At 42.4% G+C, this 17,715-nt stretch overlaps 1 protein-coding gene across 3 annotated transcripts in view; it reads right to left on the minus strand.

The window, feature by feature from the left end:
- Positions 1-5,586: 5,586 nt before the first annotated feature.
- Positions 5,587-17,715, minus strand: part of LRRC42 (leucine rich repeat containing 42) — a 36,348-nt gene continuing 24,219 nt past the window's right edge. For 2 of the 3 annotated variants that reach the window (XM_068110721.2, XM_078771251.1), the window contains one exon: positions 13,526-15,660. Coding sequence is in view for 1 of the 3 variants with exons in the window: in XM_078771251.1 (XP_078627377.1) it covers positions 13,846-15,657 (1,812 nt within the window). In the remaining 2 variants the exon portion in view is untranslated. Of the gene's footprint in view, positions 5,653-10,729; positions 10,816-13,525; positions 15,661-17,715 lie in introns of those variants that run through there. The other variant, XR_010983721.2, reaches the window with a different exon arrangement.

The following is a 17,715-nucleotide window of genomic DNA, read 5'->3' on the forward strand; positions in this document are numbered from 1 at the left end:
GAAACGTCATGAAGTTCGAACTTGATCTGTAACTTATCATGAGGAAACGATGTGCCAAGATTGAAATCATTAGCATTGAGCGTTTAGAAAAAAAGTCCGGAAAACTGTTCTTTGCGTGACGGACTGACGGACTGACGGACTGAGGGACGGCGTGCAAACCTATAGTCCCCTCCGGTGTACACCGGTAGGGGTCTAATAAACAGCTTATTGTGGCATTTTGTGGGGGCAGCTCACCAGAAATGCACTAGAACGGCACTCAGTAGAGAGCAAACCTCCACCTGGTTGGCCATATCACTCAATGGTGAAGAATCACTTAAAAAATCCTCCGAGAATGGCACTCGTTAGAGAGCATACCTCCGCCAGGCTGAACAGTTTGTTTTTTATCCAAATGATAGGCCGGATCTGGATTAGGACCTGAATCAAAATCTAATCGGCTTGTTCTTGTCACCTAATCAACTCGTCCACCAAGTTTAGTCATAACTCATCCATAACTTTGTAAATATCATGTTATATATCGCTTTTCGCCCGACCTCTCAATGGTGAAGAATCCCTTTTTTTTTTTTTTTTGGTATACAAGATCGAGGCTTGTGAAAGAGCTAACATTAATCACACAAAAAGACAACTGACACATAAAACACAAAATAAGGGGAGCAGAACACAAGATGGGGAAAAAGGGGGAAGGACACAAACACAACATTTGAGAGCAAGGACATCGAGAGAAATGTGGGAGGGGGAGGGCTTGGGGGGAGGTGGGAAAGGTATAAAACATATGGACACTGCAAGGACTTCCAGGAAAGAAGTTGTAATTTTGAAAAAAGTGTATCTGGGGTGAATTAGCGGGGGTAGAAAAGATCAACGTTTTGGATGGGGAAAGATAAGAGATGGTGGTGAACAGCTGTTTTAAAGACCTGGATGGATAAGTGGGATTGAAGAGAGAGGGAGTTTGTTCCAGAGGTGGGAGAAAGGAGGAATGAAAGAGTGAAGGTGAGCAGAGAGCCATAAGAGGGTTGCTGGCAGATCAAGGCCCTCGGAGTTAGCTTCATTGCAGGAGAGTCCAATGATTCTGAAAGCTTTGGTTTCAACAGCGTGAAGGCGAGCTAGGTGTGAGGCAGGAGCACCGGCCCAGAGGGGGTAACAGTATTCCATTGAGCTGCGGATGAAAGCCTTGTATGTGGTGAGGAGCTCAGGTGTGCCAAGGAAGGACGTCGCACGACGGACGATGCCCAGTCGGCAACTGGCTTTGGAGGCCAGCTTGGAAATGTGGTTATCCCAAGAAAGATCATGGCAGATAGTGAGACCCAAAAGCTTGAACGAGAGAACTTCTTGGAGAGGATTGTTGAGAAAGTAGATGGGAGGGTTTTCCAGTCGGTCTTTTCGGAGAGACATAGTAAGAGTGTGGGATTTGTCAGGATTGAAAGACATGTTCCACTTGTTTGACCAGTCTGTGATTTTGTCCAGGTCTGCAGAGAGTGACGAGGCTGCAGACTGCCGATCTGAGGGATGCGGAATGGAGCGGTCGAGAGTGGAGTCATCAGCAAAGAGATAGAGAGGATTTTCCAGAGAGTCGGAGAGATCATTGATGAAGACCAGAAATAGCACAGGGCCCAGAACACTACCTTGGGGGAACTCCAGCCAGAACAGGAGGGGAGATGAGAGAAGTCCATTCAGGGCCACACATTGACTACGACCAGAGAGGAAGTCCGCAAGCCATGAGTGGAGATTTCCATGGATAGCATAGGAGGAGAGTTTGGTGAGCAGAGCTGGGTGCCAAACCGTATCGAAGGCACGTTGCATGTCAAGGGAGACAGCTCTGATTTCCTGTTTGGCATTGAGGACCTCCATCCATTGTTGAGACAGCAGAAGCAGCATGTCCAGAGTAGAATGGCCTGGTCTGAATCCAAATTGATGATCAGAGATCAAGCCATTGGAGAAGAGGAAGGATCTGATATCCGAAGCAATGATGGATTCCATGACTTTGCTGATAAATGGGAGCAGGCTGATTGGTCTGTAGTTGCAAGGATCTGTTTTAGCACCTTTTTGTGTAAAGCGGTAATGTTTGCTGATTTACAAGATGCTGGCAGATGACCCTGAGCAAAAGAGAGTTTGAAAAGAACAGAGAGAGGGTGAGATAGAGCGGCAGAGCAGGATTTTAGGACCCGTGGGCTGATGCCGTCTGGTCCAGTTGCAGAATCAGAGTCGAGGTTTGACAAAAACTTCTCCACCTTGTCAGGAGAGAAGGACACAGTGTCCAGGAGCAGTTGGGTTCGACTGGGAAAGGTGGGAACAGAGAGAGATGGGTTTGGGACACAAGATTTTGAGGCAAACACAGAGTTGAGGCATTCGGCTTTGTCACGTGCGGTGTCAACTGTGTCGCCATTTGAGGTAAGGGAGGGGCTGGAGGGGGAACAAACACCAGAAACGGATTTGACCAGATGCCACCCTGATTTGGAGGAAGGAGACAGGTTTGAGAGTTCAATCTTGAGTGTGGAGAGATAGTGCTTCCTGGCACTCCTGAGGGTAGGCACACACTTGTTCCGAGCTTGGTGGAAGGAACTGAGTGGAAGGACTTGGTGGAAGGAAGGAACACGTAAAAACTAAATGATTCTCGTATCCGAATCCATATTCAGATCTTCACCAAAATCGAATCGATTCGTCCTTGTTACACACCTAACCTCTCCACCAAATTTTGTCCAAATCTGTCCACACCATTTTGAGATGTTCTGCTATGTATCGCTTTTGGCCCAATCTCCCAATGTGAGGAATCACTTAAAACATTATAGTAGCCGGATGCGAATACGGATCTTTACCAAAATCTAATCATTTCGTCCTTGTCACATACACTACATCTCTGCCAAATTTCATCCAAATCCGTTAACAACTTTTTGAGTTATTTTGTTCACAAACGGACAAACAAACAGACAAACAAACAGACAGACAGACAGACAGACAGACAGGGGTGAAAACATAACCTCCATCCAACTTTGGTGGCGGAGGTAAAAATCGCAACCGTGTCCGAAGGAAGCGGTTTAGTTTGGCATTTTTAATATGAAATAGGCAAAGCCAGGGAACAAACGAAACTCATTAGAATTACCTTTTGGAGCCCTTTTGAATTAAACAGTGGATTCGAAAGGTTCTTCTTCTTCATTTTTGAACGACAGATGGACGGATGGAAGGACTGCCAAATATTGAAGTGGCTTCACTGCTTTAAAACATTATAACCACAAACATGTATGATTACCTTTTTAAACAGTCGCTACCGCTATTTAACACTAAACTGAAAGAAATTTAGAGGAATCCCAACATCGATGAGTCAATGCATGTTTATCGCGTTGATGAACGGACCTGAGCGTAGATCTACTGTAATCTCTATACTCCACAGAGGTTAATAACATGACCCTTCGTGCTGCTTCTGTGGGGAGTGGGTATACGAGTAATTCAAATGTACGTTTTATTTCATGTATACAGTATATCTATACTATGAAAGTGAATTTGGAAATTTTATATATGCTTCAAAAACTAAAAATACTACTGAACCAAATCCTATATATCGGTTTCTGTCTGGGTACCATATCAGGGGGAGGAGGTTTAAGATGTGGGGGACCGGAAGGCCCCAATTCTCCCTCTGTAAATCATATAGTGCAACCCGGTGGTAGCTGGTATTGCAAACTATCTTCTTAAACAACTTGAAAACACGCACTGTGGTGATGTGGAAATCTGAGTGAGAATATTTTGAAGTTTTCAAAACGTTTAGTTTCACTCATTTAAACCGAGATACAAACAAAGCATCCAACACAACTTCACAGCGAAGCGGAAATGATTTTTGCTAACACCATATATAAGCAGCATAGATGGTTGATGAAGATGGTGTTAGCTGACTTCAAAGCGGATGGAAGATGAAATTGGGCAAATTATAGTGAATAGAGCAGAATGTTGGTGAAGTACTGTACACCATGTTGTATTTTGATTAAATCTGTCAGCAAAGCGATGGGTGAAAATACCTAGTATACAGGGTCTTGCCTTTTTCAAAGAAAGTATTCACGCCCCTTGACTTTTTCACATTTTGTTGTTACAGCCTGACTTTAAAATTGATTAAATTGAGATTTCTTGTCACTCAACCACAAATAATACCCCATAATGTCAGAGTGGAATTTTTACGGCGTAGCCCATCGGGCAAAGCCGTCTAGAACAGTGTTTGTCCGTCCGTATGCATGTATGTATGTATGTATGAATGTATGTCACCTCAAACGTATACCAATCAGAGCTGAGGATATGGTCACATGACAGGGTGATGTGATTACGTCTGATGTTATTACGGCGTATGCGGCTGACTCTCCACACACCGCCATTTTGATTTATATGCCGTTCATGCCGAACATATTGCGAACCTGTCATAAAATCACAATCGCCATGCTCTACCTTGACGTTTTTCATTCAGTGTGAAACACAAACAAACCGATTGTTAAAATGATAATGAAATATCGAAAGCATTGGCATTACGGCTCTTCAAACAATACGGTGCGTATAGGCCTTAGGGGTTATGACTCATCTTGGGACCGCTTTGGACAAATTAAGCCCAGGTTTCTTAATACAGTAGTGTATCGTTTCAGTAGTATCGTTTTCATAATGATAATAATAATAATATAGTAAATATAACCATAACACTTTAATCCCAATGTCGTGAATGGAAAGTTAATGGATTGAAGCGGTGTATGGTTCATGATCAATGATAAGCGAGTTGTTTGGCACTAATATTAATAACCGAGGAAGTGGGGAATTAGCCTCAGTTTTTTTATAATAATATCATTTTCGAAATAATGATAACATAACGTTAATATTATAGTAAATCTAATCGTAACACTAATCCCTTCGTAGTGACTGCAAATGTACTGGAAGTTAAAATATATCAGTTTTTCATCCGTTACGTCATTACGACGGCTGAGTCCACTGACCAACATTTTAATTTACAAGTAGGCCTACACCCGCTCACTATGGGAGTGGCAGGAAGGGTCATTCCTCTTTGGGGTATATAGATTGCAGTCGATCTATGGTCGGGTCTCAAGAACATTGGGTGTGTGTTCATTTACCAAGTTTATTGTGGAGAGATCGCCAAGTGGTTTAAGCATTCGAGCAAGCACTCCATTCAAAACTCTTAAGGAACGGCTGGCTTGGCAAGCGCTAGCTAGCTGATTGGTAAATGAGCACACCCCCAACCCTCGTGGGGTACATAGATTAAAGGAGATCTTCACTCAGTTCTGTAAGTAAAACTTACCTCATGGATGTCGAGATTCCTCAAAATTTCTTTGTTTAATGTTATAAACAGCATTAGCGACTGTTTAAAAAGCTAATCATATGTGTTTGTGGTTTATAATATTTTACAAGCCCGGCTACTTTTGGTCTTGTTGTTTATATAAATTCTTACAGATTCATTAAGAATGAAATAGAGAAATATCTAATTTACATAAGTATTCAACTCCCTGACCTCTCATTGTTGATAAAAGCCCTGAGTTTACAGTTCAAAATACAAACTACAGCCACGATTAGTTATTGGAGAAGATGAGTGTATTAGTGAATTGAAACTGTGCTTACCCAGGCCACACTGTGCAGGTGTTTCATGGACCTTGTGCTCACCTGTGCAGTACAAATATATCATACCTGTGAAGAGGTGAGAGAGGGGGAGGAGGGGTTTTGAATAGGTAGGTAAATACCTGAGTAGTCTCACTCTCATATTAGTCATCCTAATATTATTCACCCTCACATTAGTCACTCGTATCTAGTTTTTACAGCTTTTTCAAATTTCTTTTCCAAGATGCAAATACGGTATTAGTTATCTTTGCAAAGTAAAAGGCTGTCTATTTATTAGATACACAAAAAGAAGGAGGTGGGTAAATTGAGAAAAAGGAACCATGATAAGAGAGAGAAATGAGGCAAGAAGTGTGGAGTGGAGAAAGAAGGGAGAGAACTTTGTGAGGAGTTGGATAATGGGAATGGGAATGTACAGAGCATGGAAATTGGGGGAAGAGGAGGGAGGAAAAAAAGGCAAATTTTCCACCATATCTGCGTCTGTAATAAACAGATAGGTCCAAACTACGTGCTGAAGCTTTTAGTCACATTACTTTTCAGAGAATATCCACACACCGGCTTCCATAGTGACACAATATACACGAATTGCTCCAACTTGCATCTCAGCATTGCCAAAAACACTCTCTACAGATCACTCAAAGCCAGAACATGAACTATGCATTTCCTTCATGCACTATTAATTAATTTTCTTAACTATCATTTACTTCCTATTATTCCACAAGATTGGCAACTTCTCCAAACGACAAGTTGACGAAGCATTTTGCAACATCGACTACAGTCTTAACACAACAACAAAGCAGAGCGTCACCACAGATGATGTGGTCGTGCAATGTTACAGAATGTATGGAACAGCTGAGGGATGTACCAACGAGAACATCCGGCGATGTTCCTCAACATCCAGGGCAGCTCCCGACAAGGCCGTTGTTGTTTTCTTTTCTGTTTTACAGGAATATTGACTAACTTTTGACATTTCGCCTTCATCGTTCATATGATTATTTTATTTTTTTTCCACTGTGTATCCATGAGCGGTACCTGTGGTCTGCAATTCAGCTGTATTAGTGAGGCTAATCTGCTGAAACAACACATATTAGGATTGAGGATGTGTTGATAGGAGTGGTCAATTCACGAATCTTGCATCGCAGAGATTGTGTTGAAGCAATCCCCATTATAATTCATTTTGTTTGCAAGGTCAAGGCTCGTGTAACAGCTAGGAATAATTAAGCCTTCCCCGCATAGGTTAGGGGTAGGCTTATACCTGCTGTAGAGTTTGTTTTTACAATTAGTGCCCCAATGTGGTACCCCACATTTTCTTCAACCCCTAAACCACCATCTAGGTTTCTTTCTCTTTTTTTTTCTTCCTTTTTTTCTGCAAATGTGCGAGCTGTATCTTGCAGCCGGGTGGGACTTAGAACGGCACTCAGTAGAGAGCATACCTCTGCCTGGTATCACCGCCTGGTATCACAAGAAGTATCACTTTCGGCCATATCACTCAATTGTGAAGAATCACTTTAAAATTATATTAGCTGGATCCAGATGCGGATCTTCACCAAAATTGAATCGATTCTTCCTCGTCACACACAACCTGTCCAACAGGTTTCGTCCAAATACATCCATAACTTTTTGAGATATTCTGATATGTATCGTTTTTGGCCCTATCTCCCAATGCAATGGTGAAGAATCACTTTAAAAAAATTAAATAATTCTCATATCCGAATCCATATTCAGATCTTCACCAAAATCTAATGATTCTTTCTTGTCACACACACAACCTGTCCACCAAGTTTTGTCCAAATACATCCACAACTTTTTGAGATATTCTGATATGTATCGTTTTTGGCCCTATCTCCCAATGGTGAAGAATCACTTAAAAAACTTAAATAATTCTCATATCCGAATCCATATTCAGATCTCCACCAAAATCGAATCTATTCGTCCTTGTCAGACACCCAACCGGTCCAATAAGTTTCGTCCAAATCCGTCACCAACTTTTTGAATTATCCTGCTATGTATCGTTTTTGACCCGATCTCCCAATGGTGAAGCATCACTTAAAAAATTCTAGTAGCCGGATCCGAACCCGGATCTTCACCAAAATCTAATCATTTCGTCCTTGTCACATACGCTACATCTCTGACAAATTTCATCCGAATCCGTCCACAACTTTCTGAGATATCTTGTTCACAAACAAACGGACAAACAAACAGACAGACAGACAGGGGTGAAAACATAACCTCCATCCACCTTTGGTGGTGGCGGTAGTAAGTATGTGGGGTTGACATGGTTTTTGACATGGACCTAATTTTTCAGTTCTTGACATAATCTATCTATAATTCCAGTAATCTCTGTACGTTTGTACGTTTGTCTGTGACCGCTGTTTCTCGACAACCACGGGTCCGATATACTTTTAACTTGCCAGGTATATTGCTGGGGACCCGAGGATGTGCCTTTTCAAGGTTTCATATTAATCGGACAATTACTTACCGAGCTATGTCCAAAAAACGATTCAACCAATCAGAGAGCAGCGAACTATCGCGTGTGCCGAACGTGGCGGACACACTCTGCCTCGGATGGCACATTTGAGAGCGTATTCATTTATTTCACGTTTGCAAACTATGTTGGCGTTAAACTATGTTTTAAAACTAATAAAAACGAATTTGCGATTCATTCGCTTTCCTGCGCGTTTATGCACGCGATGGCGATTTCTTTACCAAACTCCGGAAGCCGTTCGCTTTGGACCAAACCATTTCATGTAAATAGAGGGGGGGGATTGTCACTGTACTCGCAAGCCGTTCGCTTTGGACCAAACCATTTCATGTAAATAGAGGGGGGGGGATATAATTTTAGATATAGATATAGTACGGGCAATGCCCTAGTTATAGAAATTTTAACATTCTTCACCAAAATTCAAATAAGGCTCGTCTGGTCAGACCGAAATTGCCCTCTCTACATAGCCCAGATCAAACCACATTTACGCTTACTTTACATCATACTCCTCCAGGTTAAAGGTGAAGGTCAAATGGCGGTCTAAAAAATTAACACTTTTTTTTGTCATCGCTCAATTTTTCCAAAGCGGAATCTCAAATGCTGCTTGGCCTTCCAAGATGTTCTTGCATCATAATAGTGTACCTGCATTGAAGTTGTGCACCTGATATTTGATTCATGTCGTTGACCTACATTTTTGGATTGTGACCTAATTACCAAAAAAACACCTTTTTAACCATAATTTGAATAATTTTCCTCTGATTTTCGTCGGTGTTGAGTGTTATGGATAGATTGTAGATGGGGAAACATTTTCTTAATTTATACTCCATCCATAAATGTTGATGGCCAAGGCCAATATGGTGGTCCGAATAAAAAACATGACCATCATTGGATTGTGGGTGCCGGGGGAGAGGAGGGGCGGGGGGGGGGGGGGGAGTGGTTGGGGGGGAGGGCCTAGCCTTGGCGATCACTTTATGGTCAAAGACATCTAGTTTCACATGCACAGGTAAAAGCAAACGATGTTAGTGCAATTGTATTTCCAGAGTATTTTGGCCAGTAATTGCACCATTATCAATAAATTTTGTTTAAATTTCATCTTGTTATCAATAATTAGAACCTGCACACGAATGCACCGTGAATGGATTCCGTGTTTGGAAGCTCATACGAGCTGGAAAAGCAAAATATTCAAAGGGATGTAAACATTTTCCTTCAACTCATTTAAATTTACAAACACATTTTCATAAGTACATTTACGTGACTAAAGCGAATTCTCTATATACATGTTTTCGAGTGATTGTGTACAAAACAACAACATGCATTTTAAGGCCATTTTCCCTGCTGGAGCGGGGGTTAGCCTTGCGGTCCCCATGACAATCTTCTGCATCTCCCCTTGTTAACCCCCTTGCCCGCATTTCTTCTTCCATCATCTTTAGCCAAGTCTTTCTCATTCTTCCCCGTCCTCTACTTCCTTCTACATTCATTTCCATCACTCTTCTCAACAAGTCACTTTCAACCTTCCTCAACACATGACCAAACCATCTCAACCTGTTTCTCTTCACAGCATCAATCACAGGCTCTATTCCCATCATCTTTCGCAATTCATCATTTGTCTTCCTCTCTCTCAACGATACTCCGCACATCCATCGAACCATTCGCATTTCCACCCTTTCCAGCCTTCGTTGCTGCTCTACGTTCATTACCCATGTCTCGCTACCATAAATCATAACACTTCTCACACATGCAGCATACACCTTTCCCTTCAGCTTCAACGACACTCCCCTCCTCGTCAGCACGCCACACAGTTCCCGAAACTTCTTCCATGCACATCTCACTCCAGCAACCGTTGTCGAGTCTAATCCACCTTCTCCATTCAGCATGTCTCCTAGGTAGCAAAATGTTTTCACAAAAAATGATTGTGTGTTGTACGTCATTCTTTCACAGCTAAACCTTTGCATCTAGAGACCCAAATTTTGGGTGGAAGTACCGCAGAATCTGGACAAGGTTTTAAGCTACCATATGTTGGCCTTCACGTGTGGTAGCCACCAAAGGTGGCTAAAAAGTGTACATTGGAATGCGGTGTCAGACAGTGCTACCGCCGGTCCCTTCATATCCCACTGTAAAAACAATAACCAACACTGAGGATGAACAAATGTTAATATCCCCTAAGGAATAGTTGATGCAGTCCAAAATATATTGAAGGCCATCATCAGGCACCTAGCTGAAACAATCGGATCATTCCTGATTGAGAGTACAAATTCTACTGATCAGAAGAGCTTGATGGCATTTCCAGAGAAGTTCTGAAGCAGTTTCAAGAAAACCGAATTTTATGAGCAACACTTTGACTCAGGATGAGTCATTGGTTCACCACTTCCTAAAGGGTTCAGAAGGCATGAGCTGGAAAGATCCTTACCGGTTTTCTGGGACAGAGAAGGGATGATAGTCATGACTTATAATAATAATAATAATAATAATTCATTTATTTCACCTCCTAAAAGGCGATACCATCATTAGGTAGTAGAATACTGATATTGGCAGTTGCAAGAAGTACCATGTCCCATGCAGAGTTGAGCCAAGAAGTACTGCACTGCTTCTCTAAAAAAAAAAGGTATAACTCTACAGAGCCCAAGGTGTAGTGACCACAGCAACTAATTAGGGCTTTGAACTGCTTACCTATCCAGCCTGTTCAGCAGCTTTGGCTCACTCAGTCTTCTTCCCCAAGTTGAAGGAAGGGCTTGGTGGGAAGAAGGATAAGGAAGCTGATAGGATGGGGATAGACAAATTGCAGCAGCAGTGGACCAAAGGCATTAATTACATTAGGGCACGATATTGAAAAATAAATAATTAAAAGCAAATTATGTTTTTTGTTATGCAAGAAACTTTCTGAACACCCTCATAACAAAACATCTGGAACACCAAACCCAAATTTGAAAAGAAGCCTCCAATATGCAAACAATACATCTTCCCTCATAAAGCACTTGCTGCTTTTCATTGTGCAAATAATATGTACATTGTGCAAAAATTGCCTTCCATCCAATCAGTCATGGCAGGAATTTGTAATTTGTAATCGTAAAATACCAGGATGCCAGTTTATAGCTTAGTCAGGATTCCATCCCAGGCTAGACAGCTTAGCGACAAGCAGAGAGCATTATTATAATGTCTATTGATTTTTTTTGATGCAATACTACTGTTTACCGGCATGATACCACACTATGCCATACTGCTGTGTTTGTTCGAAAGTGCTTGAGGACAACATTGAAAATGTTCGAGTAGCCAGCGCAGAGACACATTTTTACACCTAATTGAACCAAAGGGAACATCGTGGTAAGATATCTGAGGGTAAGAGGCAACAGAGCTTCACCTTGTTCTGAAGGAGGAATGGTGGAATATTGTTATGTTTGTGGGGTAGTGATAAGTAGAGTCAGGTATATTTGTGTAGATATCATGCTCCGGATGCCGGGTAAGAACCATCACCATGTAATAAGTTCTGTTTAGCTGAATGTTGGTGTAAGGTGTATCTTCCTCACCGTCACAAGGGGGCCGGGGCATGTTAACTAACTTAGGGGATAAGGATAAATTATCCCTTCTATGTCTTACCCTATGTGATTTATCCTTTGTCCTTTTTGGCACTGCACCATAGACACTAATGAGGACATGCCCATTAATTGCACTAAATAATAACCATAAACCAACCGGAAGCCAGTTCTGAGCACGGATATTTGGACGCAAAAGCTACATCGCCACGGAAGATAGGCAGGCCGAAGACGCCCCGAGGAGCTGTGATTGGCCAGGGCGGAGCAAGAAGCAACTCGCTATTGGGCGGGAGTTGACCAATGGGAACGCCGGGGTAAGAAGGGACTCGTGATTGGCCAGGGCGGAGCAAGAAGCTACCCGCTGATTGGTGGAAGGAGGGCCGAGGAGGATGCAGAGCGCCGATTGGCAAGGACCACTGATGACGTCAGAGGCGAGCAAGAAGCGGCACGTTGATTGGTGGAGAGGCGCTGATGACGTCAAGACCCGACGTTAAAATAACTCAAGGATGGGCATTTTCGCTCTTGCCTTCTGCTCTGGTCCTCTTGCTTTCTTACCCTCTCTGACCCTCTGATCTTGCCCTGTTCTTGCCCTCCCCTGGTTCCCTTGTTTTTCTCCTTCACGCGTTTGTGCTTGGACCGGCCATGTTCAGAGACGCCACCGGGAGATGTGCAGAATTTTGCAGGCGGAAACAACGTGCAGCTTGCCGCTACAGCGTGACGAGGCCAACTATGAGCGCTGCAGCGCGAACCGGTGCAACTAGGCCTAGTTCCCACCAACGCGCTCGTTTTGCGAGCAACGCTGGCCGGATCTCCGAGGCCTTGGCAATTCCTGGCGAGACCCTCACCCTATCAGGGGCGAGTGTACATACATCCAGGCTATCCTGCCAGTGCACATGGAAATTGCAATAACATTAAAAACCCATGAAAAATTAGTAAATGATGGTAGTTTCCAACAGCTACTTGATGGGAACAAGAAAAATACCATACAAGTTAGACGACGATGATTCACGAGCGAGCGGTATTCAATGACAAAGGACGGACTATAACCGAAACAGGCCCGGACTGGGGGGTCGGGGGCCCACGTGGCAGGTGTCGGCCCCCGAAATGCGGTGTACATACCTATTTACAAAGGGCCCCAATGCACTACGTGCACAGGCATTTAAGAGCCAGCTGTACATAATTGTGTGTGGTGCTGGCCTGGAAATGTCAAAACGAAGGTTACTGACCTTGAAATGAGATATAAAAAAATGTATAATCAGTTGAGGTTAGTTAGCTACACAATACCTAAAATTTGGTTCGATTCCAACAACTTTGAAAATTTGACCTTTGTGACCTTCAACGGTCAAAGGTCGAAGATTCTGAAATTTGTTGGAAACCTTGTATTTCATGATGTATGTGATAATATAAGATCATGTACGACATTTCACCCTATCAAGAAGCGAACAATGTAATAAAACCATCAAAAATCGACTTTTCTAAATTTTCTGGCCTTGTGACCTTGACCTTGGGGCGAAAATGAAAAATCGAGCTCCGTGGGGCTAGACACATGACACTGGCCTAACCAAATACCGAAACCCCTGTCAGATTCCACCAATTCCCTCGGAGAAGATGTAGCTTGAACTCGATTACCCCCTAAAAAGACATCTTTTTCGGGTGTCGCTCCACCCACAATGGGCAATACTAGTAAGGGCATTTTATGAGATATTTCACAAATCTGTTAACTAAATTGTTACCAAAAAAATTCTTCACCAATATGTTTGTAAAGGTGTGTAATAACATGTGTTAAAATGTTGAAGTTCAACTCTCGTGGGAAACCCAGAAAAAAAGCTGTTGAATTCGGGTACCGAAAAATTATTTTCGAGAATTCTTTTCTTTTTTAATCAGCCCTTAAGTAACTTATGAGGGGTCAAATAAGGGTTTTTCATGATTCTGAGTTGATTGTTAACATTTATATTTTCACTTTTACATTTACACACAAAGTAGCTTTTATTTCACATACATATATAATACTCAAGAGTTATTTCTCATTCACAATGTCAGAAGTTTCAACAGTCATTGTCTATGTCTTCTTCAGACTCAACAACATCATGACTGCAGTTTCTGCATGTAATGCCATTACAGACTCCACAGGCCAAGATGCACGTGACCCCATTCTTCTTGCAGCTGCATCGCCGGTTGCTGCAATCTCCATGACAATTACAGCTCGTGAACTGCAATAGCTCCTCAGGAGCCGTGGGGTCCAGTGTTGGAACTGGCTCATACCCATGCACACCTATTGTCCATCCATAGTCCCCTGTTCCTGTTCGTAAATGGAATAATCTTTACTTCAGTTCCTCTCAGGATCTTAGCTTTGTCGAGTGCCTTCAACTTTACCCGGGGGAAAGCTGCTGTTGTCTGTGGATCTGGCAAAGGTGGTGCCGGAGAGGTGACTTCGATCCAACCCATTGAGTGAAAGGGAGTGTTTCCGTGAATAGAGACAATGTTTAAATCTATATTGTCTCCAACAAACTGAGTGACTGCATTGTTTGTTTCCCCAACCTCCATAAAGACCACCTGATCATTACTTGACAATTCACTTTCACTGGCTGGCACTTTGGCTGTCATCACTGATTTATCCTCAAGCGCAGCATCAACCGCAACCTCATCATTGATCTGTTCATCGGTTTCCTCCACAATGGTGTCAAGAGTGCCAGAAGTATCTGGAACATCATCTCCACTCCGACTATTAAGGAAGCAGTATTTGTAGTTTTGTGTCTCCGTGTAAGACTCAGTGTATCCCAGCCGGTGGAACTTGTTGAGCATCCATTTTGACCCAAATCTATGATCAAGTTGTATGGCAAGCCCCATTTGGTGTGGCAATACTCCAGACCGAGGTCGACAGGCCTTAATAAAACTCTGCCCCCAAACGGCAACTCTTTCGTCTGTCTTGACAATCGGTCTCAAGAACATCTGAAGGCTTGCAGGTACAAGTGTCAGCTGACTATCGATGTCAGTCATACTGTGTGTGGTGGGGTATGACTTTGGACCTAAATCAATCAAGGCAATATCATTGGATATGAACTTGAGTGCCGTCTTTATGATCTGAGTCTTCTCATCTCCATGGTCAAGATTAGCATGATGCTCTCGCAGAATATTGTCGGTGCCATCTTTGAGACAGAGTACATCTGCCCTTCTTTCCTGTGTTGTGAAATACAAGGTGTCTTCGTATTTCTCTAGAAGTTTTATCTTTAGCCAATGCTTTGAATAAGAAAGGCTCTTCTCTGGTGACTGATCAAACTCCTGCAGCTTTTCATGGACTTGGTCCATGTTCATTACCCCATGCTCTAATTCTGAGTCTAACCATTCGCAGAATTCAATAAAAACTGCCTCTCGCTCCTCATCAATACTCCTCTGTCCTCTCTTCCTTTTTCCTTCCTCATCAGTCTTGGACAAACTGTCACCTCTCGCAAACATAAGTTTGCATCGCAAATGGTACAGTGTTTCTTCTGCTACCAAGTCGTTGATCCCTTCCAGGCGTCCAGTGACTTCAGTGCCCCAGTCATCCCCGCGACTCCGTGCTGTCTTCAGCAAGCTTGCCTTCAGTGTATCTGCAGTCAAATTATCTGGCACTCTGTATTTCTTTCTAGCTTGTGCTGGATTATTTTTGTAGAGCTGGGCTGGTTGGTTGCAAAGAATGCATACATCCTTATACAGGAGGTCAACTGACTGTGATCTTCTAGAACTGCAGCCAGTTGATGAACTGAACTCACAAGTAGTGCGTCTTCTCTTCAACTTTGATGACTCTTTCTCTGCCTTTGATGCTTGAGCTGACTTCTTGGTGGTTGCAACAAAGTTGTTGTACAGATCATTTTTACACTTCTGGTGGTACCTCAGTTTTCCTTCCTTTTGAGCCTCCTTCATACGTTCCACAACAGTAACATTTTCGACAGTTTCTGCTTGTTTCAATAAAGTTGAGTATCCCTTTGGAGTTGCCTGTATGAGCCTTTCAGCTGGTGTATCCGAGCGTGCACAGATGAAGCAATTGAGCACAGGTGGAGTAACGTCTTCATCCATATTGCTAGACTCCATGTCCTGCAAAGTAGAAAATGAGATATATTTAGAAATTATTTTTCCACAAAGGAGTGTCTTTGGTGAAATATAAATGTCAACAATCAACTCAGAATCATGAAAAACCCTTATTTGACCCCTCATAAGTTACTTAAGGGCCGATTAAAAAAAATAAAAATTCTCGAAAATAATTTTTCGGTACCCGAATTCAACAGCTTTTTTTCTGGGTTTCCCACGGGAGTTGACCTTCAACATTTTAACACATGTTATTACACACCTTTACAAACATATTGGTGAAGAAATTTTTTGGTAACAATTTAGTTAACAGATTTTCATATGTTTCCCTTACTATACGCCCACTCTAGGCAGGACACAACTACATCATGATATCAACCTCCCACCCAAGTTTCATCAAGATCGGATGATATCATCGGGTAGTTATGCTGCTGACAGACAGACAGACAGACAGACACACACAGAGACAGACACACACCCATGACGAATATAGTCGTCACTCTGTTTGATAACTCGTGAACCAACAGGATGCTTTTGATATTTACCCAGTTATTCACTTTTTTTAAAGTTCATATGACACATTATCCCACACAGTCTTGAGAAAAAGGACATTGACGGGGTCTGCGAGCAGCAAATTTGATTGGTCGAGATGATGTAAAATGCCATAATATCTTGTCCAAGTACAGCTGAATGGAAAGATTTAGAAAGTCCCAAAAAGGCTATTTGTGTTCTACAGGATTGAAGTATATAATTCAATTTAAATTAAATAAAGATTTAAAGTTTGTAGAAAAATAAATTCCAGAATTTAACAGCCGTTGATGCAGTGTCTCTTACATCACCTTATTATCACATTACATTAATTAATTATTTGTGCATGTTGTTTGTGTCCTTTATGACATCCTTAAAACAGTAAGTTTCCTGCTTCGGATGATTTTCAATTTTGTTTGACTGCCAGACAAGTAGACAGACTGTGACTATTATCTCACTCCTCTGCATATGTGCGATCGGGACGAATTCAGAAGCAAAGTACTGCAAAACTACAGGTTCATTTTCTGATTCATGTTCCGATATGTGTTCAAAATATAACATTAAATTGAAATCTATCTGCCATGATCTTTCTTGGCAAAACCACATTTCCAAGCAGGCCTCCAAAGCCAGTCGCCGACTGGGCATCCTCTGTCGTGCGAAGTCCTTCCTTGGCACACCTGAGCGCCTCACCACATGTGGGGTTTTCATCCGCAGCTCAATGGAATACTGTTCCCTCCTCTGGGCTGGTGTAGAGTCCCTGTATAAAGAGAGTTGCGCCATGCGCTGACCCGAGATTTCTGGTCACGTGATTTCGTGGCGCCATTTTGTGTCTAACTTCACAGTGCGTGAACGTCAGCTTGGTACGGGAATGTTGTTTATTGCCAAACAAAATGACTGGTTGTTCTGCTTTTGGTTGTTCAAACCAATCTGGGAAATACAAGATGTATAGATTTCCAAGTGATAAAGTCAGAACGGAGTAGTGATGAGTCTCACTTGTGAGGAGTGAACGGAGTAGTGATGAGTTTCACTTGTGAGGAGTGAACGGAGTAGTGATGAGTCTCACTTGTGAGGAATGAACGGAGCAGTGATGAGTCACTTGTGAGGAGTGAACGGAGTAGTGATGGTGTCTCACTTGTGAGGAGTGAACAGAGTAGTGATGAGTCTCACTTGTGAGGAGTGAACGGAGTGGTGATGAGTTTCACTTGTGAGGAGTGAACGTAGTGGGATGAAGTGTTGGTCTGGTCAGAGTGTTGTATTACGGGCAGAGTTTTCTTACGGTCTGAATGTATGAATCATGTTCTGTACTGAATGTATGAACCAAGTTTTGTGCTGAATGTTTACTGTGTTGGCCTCATCGTGTTCCTGGTGAAATTAAACAAGTTATGGTGAATACGACGTCTTATCTGTGCTTTTCCATATCTGTTCGACTAGACGAACCGTGCACACTGCAGGTATTTTTAAAAGTTTTTTCTCTGTTTAATTACGGCTTGGCGCAGTCGAAAATTACGTGTTAATTAAGTCGCCAGCTATGAAACA

This window comes from Myxine glutinosa, chromosome 1, assembly GCF_964187855.1.
Source record: "Myxine glutinosa chromosome 1, kmMyxGlut1.1, whole genome shotgun sequence".
In the NCBI taxonomy this organism is placed as follows: Eukaryota; Metazoa; Chordata; class Myxini; order Myxiniformes; family Myxinidae; genus Myxine; species Myxine glutinosa.